Here is a 17,753-nt window from a genome sequence, read left to right as displayed (position 1 = left end):
GACCATGTTTTCTCCAGCTCAGAGTACATTTTCCCTGCTGTTGCTGCTCAAGAAATGGTCAGATATGAACATGACAGCATTAAGGTTGAAAATTGAGATAAAATTAGAGCATCTTCATTCAGACAAACCTTCTTAACTTCACTGTATGGTTCCTACCTAATTAAGGATTTAGCTCTAATTCCGTGTTAAAAACCAAGCCACCAGCTGTGATAATTTAATGTTTGGCTGCCAGTTCCAGAGAATACTCATACCATATGCAAGAAATGAGTTCTGCTGAGTAGATTTACATTTCCAGGTCATAGCTGTGGGTTTAAAACTTGGTTTTCAAGAGACAGGTTCAAGTTCGTAGCATGCAGAAAACAAACCAAGAGATTCATCACTTTGGGTTTGCATCATGTAAGAATTTACACACACTTATTTAGGATAATGGCCAAGTGTCACTCAAAGAACATGTGATTCCAGCAGAACAATGATACACACACCAGCAGAACTGCCAGGTAGGAGCCAAAGAGCCTCAAAGATATTGCAGTTCTGACTTGCACTGCCACAGACAAACTGAAGAGTATCACAGAGCACACGTAACAGAGGTGAAGCAGCTCAGCTGGAAGATCAAAACCAGCAATTTAGAAATAAATGTAACTCCTTTCCATGCCTGGACTACATACTGGACAAGCTGCTCACAGGACAAAAACCTGTTTATATAGAAAAACACACATGACAGCCTTGTGACAGGAAATATTACTGCAGAAGAGGGATCACAGGGTTCTAACTACTCATCTCTGCACTGGTGACTTGAAGAGTTATTGCCCACCAGCTGCTCACTCCCACCATTCTGGGGGCAGGACAAGTTCTCTCCTCCAGACCTGCAGCTCACAGAGCACTGGGGCCACAGGGTCAGGAATTGCCAGTGCCACCAGGACAACCAACCTTGGACCATCATTTCCCAGACTGGCCCACACAAATCTGCCAGACCTCGTGACTCAAGGCCCAGCTAGAGGCAGAGTCTCCATCCCCTCTGCTCCCACAGAGTGTTTCTGAAGCAGACCTCTGTGCATGAAGCATTCTCCTTCCCCCTTCAGGGCTACAGAACCTGCAGGCTAATCCAGGTTCCTTCCCTCTACAAACGCATTTCCTACAAATGTAAATACAGCAGCATAAGAGCCTTTTCTTTGGAATGTTTATGTGAAATTTTCTGTGAAACACTATTTCATGGTCATGTTTCTGTAACTGACTACTCACTTGCACATTTCAAAAAAAATTCCACCTCCTGTCCCTTAAAAAAATTACTCACCCACAACTCTGTCTCCTACTTTTACTCCCATCTTCCTCATGGCTGCAGCATACAAAGCTACAGCTTGTCTCAGTTCTTCAAAAGTAACTTTCAGGATTTCTTCTTTGCCTTCCCCTGAGGAAAGAAAATTAAAGAAATCAGGCATTACAACAGGTCTAGTACAAACAACTAATTCTCGAAGAATAGAAAGCAATTTTAAGAGAACAGCTTCCAGTAATATTTATACTTTTGCTTTTGAAGTTTTTACCAAAGCCTCTTCTTTTTAATGGGAATCAAGTATTAATCAGTGGTATTTGTTCATTAGGCATGAGGACATTTCTAAAGACAAACATCTGCAGAAACACAAACTGAAGAAAACTGTGTGCTCTCAAAGAGAATTCATGGTAAATAGATTGCACTCACCAGGGCTAATTTATAACATGGTAAGAATCTCATTTTCCCTTTTTGCTCAGTTTTCTCATTAGGTCTGGGAAGCAGCCCCAAGCTGCCAAGTTCAGGTTGTTACAGCAAGTCACTGACTAGAAAATCATGCACATACAGGCCTGACTTCCACTGTGCTTTGGGAACATCTGCCTTTGCCAACACAGTACAAAGCAAACAAACTGACCTGGACTCCATTCACCTCTGAAAGGATCTGCAGGGTGTTTTCCCTATTGTACTGAATGTCAGATGTTACATAAGCTGCTAATAAATCACTCGTGAAACAAAATGAACAAACCTGAATGTTATGAAAGCAAAAATCTGTCACCTTAAAGTCCCTTCCTGTACTTCCTCAGTGGGATGCCTGCAAACCATGTGGCCTGTCCTATTTCCACTGTCCAGCACTTCTTATGAAGACACACATGCCAAGGCCATCACAGGAAAGGTGAGCTGCACACCCTGCTCCTTGAAGGACAGCTGCCAGCAGTCTGATTGCCTTAAGCAGGGAATGATACTTTTTACTCTTCTGCCTTCTTAGATTTTCACACCAATAAATCTGGACTTACACAGAGAAAGGGAGCAGGTCATGATGTAAAACAACCCAAGTCCCTGCTACATGCAGTTCACAAACTGAGCAGGGACTGCCAACAGAGCCTGTGTTCCCACAGAACAACAGGAAGTGAGACACTGATCTTGCTCCATGATTAAAGCCCCAGGAGAAGGGAATCACAAAAAAGATTCACCACGGGAGCCAGTGACAAGTGAAATTGTTTAGGAAAGTTACATTTACATTCCTATGCCCTATGACAACCACACTGCCCCCACAGAACCATCCCCAGTGAACACAAACCTGGCCCAGGCCCCCAAACCACCACTCTGACCTAGCAGCAGGGAGTTACCAAAAAATACTCTGACTTAAGAAGTCTTAAGAAGATTAAACACAGCAGAAGGTCACAAAAGAAATGCAGGTGGAAGTCTGTTCACCACAGAGGAGCCAGTTGTTCATCCCAGCACTCATACAATAATCAACTAGAAAGTAATTTTGCTCCTTTTGCTATCACCACCTGTGATTATGTGACACACAGCAGTCTCTGGTACACCCCATGACTTCCTAACAAAAAGGACCTACAAAACAATGTAATCACATGTCAAAACAAGCAATTCACTGAACTGGTAATAATTCCTGTGGTAATTTGAAGTGACAATATTTAACTCCGCTTTCTCAAGTTGCATGTTTAGTTTTTAACATTAACAAATCAATCATATCAATTCTACACACATTTAGAGTTGACTCATTAATGAATGCTTGGCTTTCAGGTGCTCCACAAGATATACTTAACTATATTGATTTTTTTTCTCTACTATATAATACATAAGAAGCTTTTCTAACAATCTCAAAATCTGAAAGTGATGAGTCCATTACTTTGAAGCCAGCTTTTGGTTACAAGGCTCACTTCCATCAGGCTTTACCAAATCAATTCTTATTCCACCAAAACTGGGTCACAGATTTCACCATTCTCTTTGAACTGGCAGTTGATTTTAATGTATGTATGAGATCAGAGAGGTTTCTTTCAATACCTCTCAGCAGTGAAATGCAACTGATAAGTATTTCTCCAGCAGTAAGCTTACAGAAGGTGATGGTTGTCTCACACAGCTGTTCAAAAACAATTTATTTGTAACTCAGAAATGGGTTCCCATGTACCTAAAACCAGAAACTAAGATTTTTAACACCTACACAATCAATGTAGAGTTCTGCATCACCTTCTCTGCTAAGGAGCTGCAAGGCCTCATTGTTCATTGATAAGCTACTAAGAAGCATCACTGCTTGGTCAGCCTCATGATAAGGATTAGGTCCAGCAGAAGGGAAGCCCAGAATGCAGCTCCCCCTGGAAGCACTCACACACCTGCACAGAAGATAATCCCATCCAATAGAGATTAGAACTGGTTTTTAAAGTTACCAAAGTCAGCAAACAAAAGAAAAAAATTCCTTTCTCCATGTCTTAGCATGGCCATCCTCATGAATATACACAGATTTTACAATGCTCAAATCTTCAATGTAACAAAAATTAAGACTGAGCTTTAGTGTTCCAGTAAAGTAAGATTCCAAGTCTCCCATGCACATAACTGTTGTTTGTGTTGTCAAAAGCAGAGTTAACTCCTACCTAAAGCCCATGTAGTTCTTAGTATTCCCAAAATAAAAGGCATAGGAAGAGGGTGGGAAGGACACTACCAAGCTACAGTGCCAAAATGCTTCCTGAAGGCAAGCAGCAGGTGAGTGTTCCCAACAAATGTGAAATAATACCTCAAATACCCAGCACTCTTAAACACAGCATGACCTCCACTACCTTCATGCAGTTGAGCACATTCTAAGAAAACTTCATTTAGCTTGCCAAGGACTTTCCAGAACTATCTATATTCCCAGAACATGTTTTGCTGGGTTTTTTTTTGCAGACCTGTATCAGATTGTGCAGTGTTACTGACTTTATCACTTTTTTCTCCTCATCCAAACCAGTTTATTTCCACATTTCATCAGAGCTGTTTCATAAGGCCTAGTCCTGTGGGCAGCAAATACAAGGCATTAATTTTCCTTACTCGCTGCATAGAGTGCAATCTTGTCATTGTCCTTGTGCTTCAGGAGATTCTCTGCATAGTTCAGACGGCTGTCCTTGAACCATTCTGGGACATCTGCAATACTCTTGGAGGTATCCACCACCTGAAAGAAATAAATCATTCATTCCTGGAGAACTGTAATAGAACTGCTTTTTCACAGCAGTGTACAGAAGTCAGCTAACTACTGCCAAGCTCTTTGCAGACTATTAAGCAAGAATCACTTCTCCCAGCTTACAGATGGGTAACAGACACTGAATCCTGTAATTAGAGGCCTGGGACTTTTAATTATTTGTCAACTGTCACAAGCAAATACGTCATTACAACAAAACTAGGGAAAGTTCCTCACTGACAGTTCTACCTTTGGACCAGCCTTTAATACACAAGTAAAACAAACCACTGACTACACCCAGACCAGGAGACAGATCCACACAGACCTCAGCAACACTGGGGGTTTGCCCCAGGAACACCCCAAACAGGGACTGAGCTGCAGCACATGGTAACTCTGCCAGCCCACACAGCCCAGCCTCCCTCTTAGGAAAGTGTGAGCATCCACTCTTCCCCACCGTGAGTCACAGCACACAGAGACCAACAGCAGGAACTCACACAATGGTAATTCAAAATAATCAATTGTACAGTCAAATGTAACTGCAGAGTTCCAGCTTTTTACTCAAGTTCCAAATTTTTTAGGATTAAGAGGATCCAACAACCTAATAAACCCATATTAAGTAACTCCCCACTAAGGACTAAGACATGCAAAGAATTGAAAAATCATCAAAAATATGTTCGGTTGAAACAAGTTCCCTCATCTTGAGCTAATTAAGTTTCAAAGTATTAAACTACCCCTTCATAAGTCACAGTTAAGACTAACTTTAATAATAGGTAAAGAGCCCCTTAGCCACAAGTCTAAATTCCTTCCAAAATGTCCCCCTGCTTTGTGATTCAGCTGCTCAGCAGCACATTTATCCAGAAATCTTTAAATAGAAACTTTTTCTTATAGTTGTGTTTTTGAAAGCTTCAGTTTATACCCTCAGGTTCTCTCTCATGCACTGCACACACATTACAGAAACAGCATTCCTATAGCTGAGTGAAAGGCTCTTCTGACAGCCAAGCAGAGCTCAAAATACATCCCATTCCAGAAAATCTAATGGTTTTGTGCTTTGAGAGCAGTGTATGTATTCCTGGAGGCAATCTTAAAAAATTCATGTGGAAGTGCACCACTGCATTAATTTATTTCAAATGTATTTTCTAAAAAAAGGGAACTCAGATTTCTTTGCTCCTAACAATCAACAAGAACTGAGTTATAACATTTATATTTTATCAACTCAGGCTGCACAAATGATTTTTATACTAACATATATTACTGCAGCAATTAGAAGCTACTCTTAAAACTGACTCATTTCTGACTTCCTCAAATTGAAGAAAAGTGAGCAGAAAGTTTTCAGCATTTTCCAGGACAAGATCCAACATAACTTTTTTTCTGAAGTGGAAAAAATCCTTCACAGACCTTCGGTGAGCTCCACTAGCACAAGGTGCTGGACTCATACTCCAGTACTTTCTCCCCCCAGGTAACACCTGTTACTCCTAGTTAAGCTCAATCTTCAGCAGTGGTACTTTCTTAGATGAACAACATGATCCCTCCCTTAGAGGCCCCTCCACAGGGCCAACAGGTGTCAGGTGCTCCTCATAGCAAAAGGAGAAATCCAGACACATCCTTCATTTAAAAACAGCTGCTTGTAACTTGACATTCCAATGCCAATGCTGTCATGCCAGTACAGCTCTGCACACTGAAGTACCTCTGTTCATGTCACAAGTGACATAGATGACAACTGCTACAGAGCAGCATCAGCACATCCACATCACATCCTTAAAGCCTTTACTAGGATTAAATAAAATACTGGCTGCTTTTATGCTATGTACACAAGGTTTTTATTGCTTTTCTTAGAATGACCTCTGGAAGTAGAAGCTGTTCCACTGCTTGGGAACAAGAGTCAACTCTGTTTCATTAAAAATTTTATTTACCTCAAAACAATGTTTACTTCCAACAGACAGCCAGGATCAAGCTGTAAGACACTTGAAATCAAACTTTTCAGCCCTCTAGCTACCACAAACCAGCTCAGTTACTCTAACAGTTCCCAGAGTTTAAGCTAGCATCTACAGAAAATGTGAAGATTAACTGTTTATAGTGCTCAGACCACACACTTCAAAGCAGGCTAGCTCTTACACTCTTGCTGCATTCACTCTTCTGAAGGGTGGGTCACATAAATAAGGCACTTGAGAATGCAGTTCCATGGCAGGAATAACCATTTGATCTATCATATCAGTACAGAAATCCATAAAACAGGAAAAGTCAAAAGAAACTTACCAGTCCCCTCTGCAGGCCTGCCAGTACTCTGAGGGTTCTGGAACAGATGGACTCCAGGGATTAAGACAAGCCCAGTCCTCCCTACTGAATCCCAGGAAGGTTCCACTGCATCAAGCTTTTCAGGTAATTAGCCCAACATCTTCCTCAGACGGAAAACCACAGGGTTGATATCCTACACCAGGACTGTACAAGGGCTCCATCTGCAGAATCTGCAGAGTCACCTTTATTCCAAGGAACTCTGTGGTGCTGTCTGGTGTTCCACCCATGCCTGCATTCAACCACCACCATTCCCTCAGAGGTATTTCAAGCCTACACCTGACTGCAGAGCTTCCATAACCAGTTCTACAAAGCCAGAGTAACAGGTGTGCTTACTAGGTAAGGTAAACATGAACTTGACAGCATGCCAGCATTTACAAAACCAGGATGATATTCTACCAGCACAATCCTAAGGCAGAAGGCAGTGCATTGGCAAACTGCTCACAAGCAGCCAGGAATTACAAGGTGTGCAAGAGCACACGACCACAAGGACACTACAGCAGAACTGCTTAGGATAACACCACTTGAGGACTTCACTGTCCTAAAGTGTACCAGCAACTGAACACCACCATCCACCACACAAGGAAATCCAGGACTAGACAGATTCCTCTCATCACTTGCCAAAGTTCTAAGAACAGGTCCAAAAAAATCACTATTTCCCCTTTGTGTTGCACTTGCTGCAAGAGAAGCACTGAACTTACCTCATCATAGAGGCGAGAGCAGACGATGTTACTGTATTTCCAGAATTCTGCCCAGAAGTCTGAGTAGGATTCCACTGACCACTGGTATAGATCATCATAGTTGGCTGGAAGTAAGAGATACATGTCAGCATCATACAGATAATTACAGGAATCTAAACAAGCTACAGTCAGGGATATCCCAGATAAAGAAATTTTGTGGCCAAAGCAATTAGGAAGATAACTCTGACCACCAAGTGGATCGCTTCTGCTCAAGGCAAGTGACAACAGAACCACCGAGGGCCTTCCTGAAGAGATGGCACCACTTCACCTGACTGTTAGGAGCCATTTGCCACCACAGACAGCGACCCTTTCTAATAACTCCATTCAATATCTACACACACTCCCCTGCCATCAGGGCAACCGAAGATTAAACAAGTCCTGCTTGTTGACACTTCCACTCCCTATCGATCAACATACTTTCACACAGCAAAAGATAAGCAAGGCTTCCTGACAAGGGGCATTTGCTGTAAGGTCCCAGTCTGGGGCCAAAGGCCTCTGATAGCTCAGTGATACAGAGATTAGATGCACTTGTTATCCAACCATGGTATCAAAATCACTGCTACAGGAAGCACAGCTACTTTTCAGTAAATACGGGGTCTGACAGACTGCAGCTTATCTTTTCATGCTGAAACAGAATGAATGAAGTCAAACAAGATGTCTACTAGCTAGATATTAAAACCATAACCTGCCATTAAAAACACAGAAATAAGCAGTTTAAATCTTACATGAATGTGAGACAGACAAAGTAACCTGAAGGATGCATAGCAAACCCCACAATTCAAACTAAATACTGAAATTTAGTGTGTAGAACAGTTCTAGGTATGAATAACTGAAGCCAGCTCCTCATCACAAGCTTGGAAGTGACATTTCCTCATCATGTCCACATTATCTAAAGCTGTGCCAACAACCAATTAAATCTGAGTATCTACCATCAGTGACAGTAAGTTTCCTGCTCTGCCAACTGTTCCCTATTCAGTGCTTTCAGCTAAACCACTCAAAGGCATTTTTGCCAATTACCTCTGGTTTGCTATCCTGTTATCCAGCCAATTGCTGCAAAAGTCATCTTTGCAATCCCTTTCCTACAAGGGGGACATCTTCCAGCTTTTTAACAGAAAAACATTCAAAGCCATCTCTGCACTGTTACTCACACTTAGCCACCACTTTGTTCTCTCCCCAGCCAGTCTGCCCCTTCTACATTTTACCCCACCTCAATCCTTTCCATCAGAGTGAAATTATTCCCTAGGGATTACTGATAAGACAAGGCAAAGACTCTTCTCCATAATGCAGATTTTATCTACACATTGCCCAAATCCCGACCTCTACACACTCTTTTTACACTCCACAGAAGCTTCTCATCACTCTCCTCTACTCCACACATCAGCTGCACAGAGATAAGACCTGACACAAGAAGAATTTAAGTTTCCATCTCCTCCTTCAAAACCCAGCTGTACCACGTGCTCCAAATCATTTGATACGTGCAAGAAGCTACAGGTCACTACTAATTTGGTTTCTTAAAGCATGAATAGCTTATTCTGGTTTGTCTATACAGTTTGCTCCAAATAAGCTTCAGCATGCAAGTCCTTCAGGGCACAGGCCTGTTACTCAACAGTCAAACACTGCATTTTGTTACTACGTTTCCAGGGCCCAGCAGAACCACTGTCTAAAGGGCTGTATTACCCTCAGCTCTCCTCAGAGTCCACATCATAACATTACATCAAGCATCCATTCTTTGTTGTGAATAGCACTCAGTGCAAACCTAATGGAAGCTGACAAAGGTTTCTATATATATATATACACACCCAGAAATCCACCTTCAAACAGAGAAAGCCACTTCCAAGTAGGATGGAAAGAATTCTAGTTGTTTCAGCCATAAAAACAAGCAGCCCCTCAAACTGCACTTGCTCTTGATCATATGAGTAGCAGCTACATCACATTCCACTCAGGAGCTGGCTAAAACCCTGGAGTAACTTGCTTCCCATCCAGCAGGAGAGTTAGATACTACACACTTGGATACCAATGGGAAATCACCAGCAGGCAAAATAATGACCTGGCTTACCCACATAGTAATCAAGGTGAGGAGTTGTTTTCTAGACATGAACTGCCAGAAGCACTATTGACACTGCTACCACTCCAGAATGTGTCTGCTCATACCACTGACATCTACCCCGGACCGACAAACTTCCAAGCCACTTGCCAAAACTACTCCTTTCACCCCTCATCAGACAAATGATTACAGGAAAGCTACACAAGAAACTTGGGCCCCAAATACTTAGAGAGAGCAATACAAAATAAACTAGTCAAAACCAAAGGGTCTGACTGCCACATGCACTGAAGTTTACCTGGGTCATGATGCAGGTGAGCCCACAGAGCCAGCACCACTGATTCCAGATAGCCTGGAGACACAACTTACAGCCAATAGTTACGGAAAAAACAACACTCTGAGCTGGAAACACCTCTAGACATCCAACACCTGCTCAAAGCAGGTCTCCTTTCAAAGGCAACAGGTTGTTTCCAAGTCAAAGAAGCACATACCTATTCACAGCCACACAGGTATTTCTGAACAAGTACAACGCAGGGATTGCAGTTCAAGAGCTGTGGCAGATGCACAGCAAAAACTCCTTACCTTCCACCACAGAACAAGCTTATGCATCACCGTTCACCTCCCAGCATACCTGAATATTACAAAATACATACTCCTCACAATGAAAGATGAACAGGGCCATAACTCCACTCTCACACACCTCTGCTGCTGAAGCATCACGCTAGGGCTTACACTCACCTCACAGCCATGGCGGCAGCGATGCCACCCTCCCGCATCCCTTTAAAACACTAAATCGCTCCAGTGCCGCTCCCGGCCCCAGAACTCCCCGCAACACCGGGAGCCTCCGCAGGTAGCGATGCCGGCGCTGCCTGGGCTGACATCCAACCGCAGCACCAGGCACAGATAAGGCTGTTTGCATTTCCCATCGGCACATACCTTCACACCAGCGGATGCTGTCCCGGAGGCCTCTGGCTGAGGCTCAAGCACAGCATCCCACCCGCAGCCCGGAGCGCTATGCCCACCTGCCCCAGGTGCACCCAAGGGGACCGAGACCAGAGCGGCAGACGGATAGCCCCCAGATCTTCCGTGAGCCCACGGTAAAGCCAACCACCGAAAGGCAGAGCCCGGCAGCCCCCACACTCCGAGCACGGCCACGGGCAGCACCCGCCTACCCCCACCCAGCGCTCACCCAGACGGAGCCCGCAGCTGCTGGCCACGGCGGCGCGGAAACGGTCCATGTGGGTGTTGCGCTTCGTGTCAGGCTCCCACATCACCTGCGACTCCATAATCTCGGGCTCCCGGGACATGGTGGCGACAGCGGAGGGTGGCGACAGCGGAGCGAGGCGAACACGGTGCGTCCCACAGGCACCCACACAGCCCGAACACGCCCGACTCCCGCCGCACCTCAGCGCTGACTGCAGCCCCTCCTCCGCGCGCACCCTTTAAGGCTCCGCCGAGCCGCGTCACTCCGTAACCTTCCGCCGCAGAGAAAAGTGCGGGGCGGGGCGGGGCGCCGAGGGGGCGGCGGGGACCGGGGGCACGGGGGAGACCGGGGAGACCGGGGGAGACCGGGGGAGACCGGGGGAGACCGGGGGAGACCGGGGGGTGGGCGGGGAGGGGCGCTGGGGACGGCCCGGGGAGGGCGCGGGCGGTGCGGGATGAATGGGGGAGCGGCCGCGCCGGACACCCGAGAGCCGCCGCGCGGTCCCTGTCACCTCTAAAGGTCACCAGACGCCGCGTCGGCATCGGGAGGAGCCATCGCTTCGCGCTTTTCTCCGGATCTCTGCAAAATCGCCGCCGCTCTGTTGATTAGTTTTTCCCCAGGGAGGCCTGAAGAAGTACCAACAAGTGTCTTTGACCCAAAAATGAGGCAAGGAAAGCGTTTCGCCTTGGCCTCGCCATCCCAGTTGCGCTTGTGTAACGCTCGCAGCCTACACGGCTTGCACCTTGGATTAGAACTCACTGTTGCTGCTGTGCTTTCTGAATGTGAGCTCTGCTAGCGACGAGATTTTGCAGCAACCGATTTCAGCCGGGAATTGGTGGTAAAAAAGCACTTAACGACGTGCAGTTCACTGCTAGACCGTGATCTTTAAGGGTCTTTTACAACCTAAACGACTTCACGATTCACGGTGTATACGTGCTGCTTATGTAACTTGATTTTCAAGGTCATCATTTTGCTTCTAATTCATGGAAGCCTCAAAAATGGGAATTTGATGGTAAATTATACCAGTGTACTGTATATTAAAGTAAAATATGTGTAGTAGATTGTGTACGGACTCTATATTTCATTTAGATTTTTGTGCTACCGGAATACAACTACTTCATTAAATTTGGAGGCCATGGAAATGTGATTTAAACAATCCACAATTTTTATTTGCTTCGAGACAGACCTTACATCTGGCTTATTTTTAAATAACTCTCCCCAGAGCCAAAGGGACTCGGGGAGACTGAGGTGGAATGACGTGCCTGATGTGCCTCCCTTGCCTTGGCAGCGCTCAGAGGTCAGTGGAAGTGTGAAATCCATGGCCAGACACCTGCCAATCCCGGAGATAAGGGAGAAGGCAGGACAGGAGTGTCCTGTCCAGTGTCCAGGTCCCAGAGGGTTCAATGGACTTGGGATCCGCAGCCCATGGTGAGGAAACTGCCTGGAGAATCCATCTTCCTGCAGTCTGCAGAAGAGATAACTTCTATTGGCTGCCCCGCATGTCGTGTACCAGTGGATATACCCACACTGCCTTAGTGCCATAAACACCTTCACAACCCAAAAGGGGCAGGAAAGTTTTGCCTCCTGCCCCATCACAGACCTCGGACCTCTGGGCAGCCCCTCTGCACCATTTACCGCCGGTGATGAGCAGCCTGCCCTGCTCTGGGGTGAGCTTTGGGCCAGGCGTTGGACAGGTCGAGAATTACACCTGGTGGATGCCATCTATGGTTGGTTGTTGCAGCGCTCCTTGCCAGGACTAGAAGCAAAGCTGTAATTTCCCATTTTTACCGAGATCACCCCATGTCCCGAGGGGGCCACAGCTCAGGAGGGTGGCGGTGAGGCCGCCCACTGACCCCTGCTCTGGTAAGGCCACACCACGAGTCCTGTGTCCAGTTCTGGGCCCCTCAGTTCTGGAACGACATTGAGGCGCTGGAGTGAGTCCAAAGACAGGAACGGAGCTGAGGAAGGGGCTGAAGCCCCAGGAGCGGCTGAGGGAGCTGGGAAAGGGGCTCAGGCTGGAGCAAAGGAGGTTCAGGGGGGACCTTGTGGCTCTGCACAACTCCCTGACAGGAGGGGGCAGCCGGGGGGGTCGGGCTCTGCTCCAAGGGAATAAGTGATAGAACATGAGGACAGAGCCGTAAGCTGCTCCAGGGGAGGTTTCGTTTGAACTTTCGGAAGAATTCATTCGGAGAAAAAGTAATTAGATACTGGAATGTAGTTCTCAGGGAGGTGGTGGAATCATCGTCCCTGGAGGTATTTAAGGAAAGGCTGGACATGGCACGGAGGCGTTGGGCCGCAGGCTGGGCTCGCTGCTCGCAGAAGCCTTTCCCAATCGAAGAGATGCCGTGACTCCGTGACTCCGTGACCCGCCCGCCGCCGCCGCGCCCCTCAGGGCCGAGCGGGCCCGCGCTGCGGATGGATCCCGCGCGGCGCACGGCGGCCGTGACGCCGGCGCGTCTGATTGGCTGCGGCGCGCCTGGCCCCACATCAGCCCAGAGCCCGCTCTCCTCGCGGCTGGGCCGACGGGGGGAGAGCCGACGCCGCGAGGGACCAATCGGCGCAGAGGTTTCTCAAGCCCCTCTCTCTGCCGGCCAATGAGCGGCCGGATCGGGGGGAGGTGTGCCCAATCAGAGGAGCGCTCTCATGCCACCCGGCGGGAGGGGCGCGGGGCCCTCCGTGGTTCCCCTCAGCGCTGGGGCGATGCCGAAATTGCCCGGTTTTAGGATAAAAAAGCACAGAATCACCGAATCAGTTCGGTTGGGAAAGACGTCTGAGGTCATGGATTCCAACCTATGACCCAACACCACCCTGTCAACCACGGCACGGCACTGAGTGCCACATGCAGCCTTTCCTTAAACACCTCCAAGGGCCGGTCATTCTACCGCCTTCCTGAGCAGCCCATTGTAATGTCTAAAACACACCTTCTGTGAACAGCTTCCTCCTAAAAGCAGCAGCAAAACTGCCGCTTTCTCTCCCCAAAGCAACCTGTACTCCTAAAAAGAAAACGAGCAGCCAAATGACCTGAGAAGGGACCCAAAAATCCTCTCGCTGAGCTGAAAAAGGTGTAATTTAGAAAGGACTGACCCAGTTACAGCTCAGGGAGGAAGGGCTGTGATGGATTTGCTGATAAAACTGGGCTTTTTGGAAAGCCTGACAGTGCTTCTCACTTACTAGCAGGAGTTTTACTATTGCATCCTTACTTAGAGGGGGTTATGAATCCACGTTCCCTGCCTTCATTCCAGTTTTCCCTTACTCAAACCAGTTTTCCCCTCTTTCAAAGGTGACTTTGGAAAAATGGGGACTAAAAGAAGGAAAACTAAACACACCTTTAATGAGAAAATGGGCATTAAGAGGACTGCGGTGACTACTGCAATTAGTTTGCAGACTAGATTAGGATAGCTGGAGGAAAATAGCCTGAATTAGATTAACTAGAATTGTCCACTTTCAAATCTTTTTAAGCCTTACCTTATGCCTGCTAATAGTAACGATAGGTTAGAAATGAAATCATGTTTTCTGCCTCAGATTAGATTTAAAACAGGTGCTTCAGAGCTGATGAACAGCAGTAATGCTGCTGATGGCACTACCCCCTTGGGGGCTCTGAGGTAACCTGAAGTCACCTGTAAGATTAAATTGACTGATGAAAGGCCTGGATCTATGAGATAAAAGTTTTGTAATAATACCTCGTGGTGATCTCTGCAATACGCTGAGGCCTGACCATGATTCATTGATCCAACAACTGGATTAGGAAATTTAAAGATTTTGGAAAGGTTTTTTTTTTTAAATCCTATATTCAGAGCATTGGCCAGCTGGCTGATGAGTTTGGATAAGAATAAGAAACTTCTGGCTCATTTGATGTCCATGATCTCTGCAACCTCTCCATGGTGTCAGGAGTACAAGTAATCAGAATCAAAATCAAAGGCATTTGCAGAAAAGGAGAAAGAACTAAAAGGAAAAGGAAAGGGAAAAGGGAAAAAAAAGAAGAAAAGAAACAGTGACACATTGCGAGAAAAATCTCGTGGGGAGGACATTAAGGAAAAAAGGCCTAAAATGACAAATGGTCATAAAGCAATCAGCTGTGACAGGTTGAGGCTGTGAGATGAAGGAAAGACAGAAAAATAAGAGTCAGTGAGGTTAAGAACTGGTCCACAGTAACATCAGCTGGCTTTCTTTAAGGCTATGCCACTTTTTTCAGCATAAAGATGATTTTAAAAGAGAGAACCCTGTGATCTGCTAAAACTTAGAGCTGTAGAAGACCCCAATTTTTCTAAACACTTCAAATTGTTGTTAAATCCCTGTCTCTGAGTAAGACAACTTGAACACTTTTTAGTACAGATGAGGAAATAGAGAAGCCTACTCACGCTTCCTCTGTACAGTGAGACCCTCATCAGAGGACCTTTCTAGAAACCTCCAGTTCTCCTCATTAAGAAGTTCAGCGTGGCTGAGATCCATGTTTCATGCCATGATGCAATGCATTCTTTGAACAGACGCTATTTCATTTATTTAAACGAGGAGGGTGAAATACCACGTAATTTCATAAGAGCTGGGCATTTGGGGAGATAACCTTACCTGAAATAGGCTCATTGAGACAGGTCAGGAAATCAGTTAGATAGCAGGAAGATTCCCAAATTATCCTGACCTCATGTGAAGCACAACCCTGAGCGCAAGCCTTCAAAGGCAGCCACTACCACAGGCCTCTGGAGCTCTGTAAAGAACAGATGGGAGCAAACAACAGGCACTTTGGAGAAGTGATTTTGAGGAGGTTCCACCAGGGAAATTCACACAGAGAAATAGGAATGTTCCCAAATTCGCACAAACAAGACCTATTGGACCATAAACGGCACAAGGGGACCCAGAGAACACCATGCCAACTGGAAACAAATCGAAGAATTATACCAGGCACAGAAAAAAACACTCATGACAATTAATTATCATCAGGTTTTTTTGTATTGTGAGGCTCTTCACAGGCAAGAAATGCCCCAGAAGCTGACTTTAGGGTATGCTCAGAGTACAAGCACAGCATGACGCTGAGGGCAGATAACCAGAAACCTTGTAAGAACCTCAAAAATACCTGTCATCAGTTACCAACCTGTTCTGGAAGAGGATGAGACTTCAGACTATAGGCAGGTATCAACAGATCAGCAATTTCAGGGCCATCTTAAATGAAAGCATTCTTTATAAATACATAAATCATCTATATCCTGCTGAAATCGAATAAGATCCTAAGTAGCCTCCTGGATGTGGGCCCAACCCTTCCAGGGCCAAATAAAAAACAATGCTGAAAGTTCTAGGCCGTTCTGCTAAATGTGAAAATAAGTGCTTTGGCCAGACTAAAACTGGGAAAAAGGCCATAGCAGAGATGTCTGTATTCTAATATCTACTCAACTACAAGGCTTGGGGCTGAGCCACAAGGTTTAAACATCAAGAACACAGACTGTAAAATCAGGAAGAGATACTTCAAGTTATTCCAGTGACTGGGAGAGCTACAAGATGCACTCCTGACTCTGCAGGAACTCCCCAGGAAGGGGCTGGTAAAAGCAGAGATCTGCCCTGTAACTTTCAGAAGTAAAACCAGAGAGGTAAAACTCAGACCTTGAGTGGTGCATAGGAATGGGCATGGGTTGCCTACACCTTCCCAAGCTCAACGAGAAGCTCTGGGGAGGACATCAGGATCCCTTGTGCCTTGAAGGTACTGTTGGGCAATTTAGCAAATATTTGCTGCCCTAGGTCACGTCATCAATTGGTGCAGGATCTATGCTACAGACCCGTGGATCTATTTTTATACCGCCATCATTGTGTTCCTGGATGAATCAGAATGTGCTCTGAAGGCAATAAAGTGCTCTTCTATCTCCTGGGGATTCTTACTTCAGTCTGCCAACAGCGTGCTTGGGCTTCATAACCCAGAAGGAGCTGATAACATTGTCTAATTTACACTTCCCAGCTGTTTTTTTGTTAGCCTGGTTAGTTTGGAAAAATCAACACAAAACCAGTCAGAAGAGGGAGTTGCACCATGAAACGTGCTGAATTTCAGCATGTACATCTGAGTCAGGGTTTCTCAAGGGTAAAGGACATGAGCATCCTTCAGAATCCCTCGATGTGAAGTTGACAAAGTACTGGAGAGAGATGTCATTTTTTTGGACACAAGAGTTCTATATTTCCCTTGTTATTTAGGGATTGTGTCTAGGAATCTCCTCAGAGATTGCTACCCATGTAGAAAAAGCAGCTTCTTGTAGTCCCTGTAAAGACTCTGATGAGTCTCCAGAGCCCAAATAGCCGAGTAATTTAAAAGCTCCATGGGAGAGGATTGCAGAGCCAAGGAACTCGATCAGGAGCTGGGAATGGGCCCTGTGGCAAAGAAGCCCAACAGCATCCGGGGCAGGTCAGGAAGAGCAAAGCCAGCAGGTCAAGGGACATGATCCTTTCCCTTGCGTTGGCACTGCCAAGACCACATCTGGAGTAGTGTGCCCAGGTTTGGGCTTCACACTTCAAGCCAGACAATGCTGCTGAAGGGACAACACAGGACCCCAAAGGTGGAGCAGGTGACACAGGAACACATCCAAGTGGGATTTCAATGTCTCCAGAGGGAGACTCCAGAACCTCTCTGGGCAGCTTGTTCAATGCTCTTCCACCCTCAACGTAAAGAAGATCTTCCTCATGTAGAGGTGGAACTTCTTGCATTTTAGGTTATGGTCATTGCTCCTCATCCTGTTGCTGGGCACCACTGAAAGGAGCCTGGCACCATTCTCTTGGCACCTGCCTTAGAGATATTTATATGCATTAATGAGATCTCCTCTGTCTTTTCTTCTCCACGCTAAACAGGCCCAGCTCCCACAGCCTCTCCTCATAAGAGATGCTCCAGACCCCAAATCATCTCTGTGGCCTCTGCCGGACCTTGTCCAGCAGCTCCTTGTCTCTCTTGTACGGAGGAGCCCTGAGCCGGACACAGCACTCCAAACACGGCCTCTCTAGGACGCCGCAGAAGCGGAGGATCAGCTACCTGCTCTCCCCGCAGTTATCCCGGCGGCCTTTCCCAACATCAGCGATTTTTCCGT

At 46.1% G+C, this 17,753-nt stretch overlaps 1 protein-coding gene and 1 long non-coding RNA gene across 2 annotated transcripts in view; one reads left to right on the top strand and one right to left on the bottom strand.

The window, feature by feature from the left end:
* Nucleotides 1-10,904, bottom strand: part of AACS (acetoacetyl-CoA synthetase) — a 37,767-nt gene extending 26,863 nt beyond the window's left edge. The window contains exons 1-4 of the mRNA XM_042034887.1: nt 10,690-10,904; nt 7,421-7,524; nt 4,304-4,424; nt 1,292-1,405 (exon numbers count right to left, since the gene is read on the bottom strand). Coding sequence (XP_041890821.1) covers nt 1,292-1,405; nt 4,304-4,424; nt 7,421-7,524; nt 10,690-10,807 — 457 coding nt within the window. The 5' untranslated portion in view covers nt 10,808-10,904. The remainder of the gene's footprint in view (nt 1-1,291; nt 1,406-4,303; nt 4,425-7,420; nt 7,525-10,689) is intronic.
* On the top strand, nt 10,903-11,763 carry LOC121667811. Its single transcript, XR_006017160.1, has 2 exons — nt 10,903-10,993; nt 11,224-11,763. It is a non-coding gene; the product is annotated as an uncharacterized LOC121667811 (long non-coding RNA).
* Nucleotides 11,764-17,753: the final 5,990 nt, after the last annotated feature.

The sequence above is a fragment of the Corvus kubaryi genome, unplaced genomic scaffold (genome assembly GCF_017639235.1).
Source record: "Corvus kubaryi isolate FWS band 111438036 unplaced genomic scaffold, C.kubaryi_AGA036_p1.0 37382, whole genome shotgun sequence".
NCBI lineage: Eukaryota > Metazoa > Chordata > Aves > Passeriformes > Corvidae > Corvus > Corvus kubaryi.
Note: the sequence above shows the minus strand (reverse complement) of the source record. Positions and strands in the feature narration are given on the sequence as shown.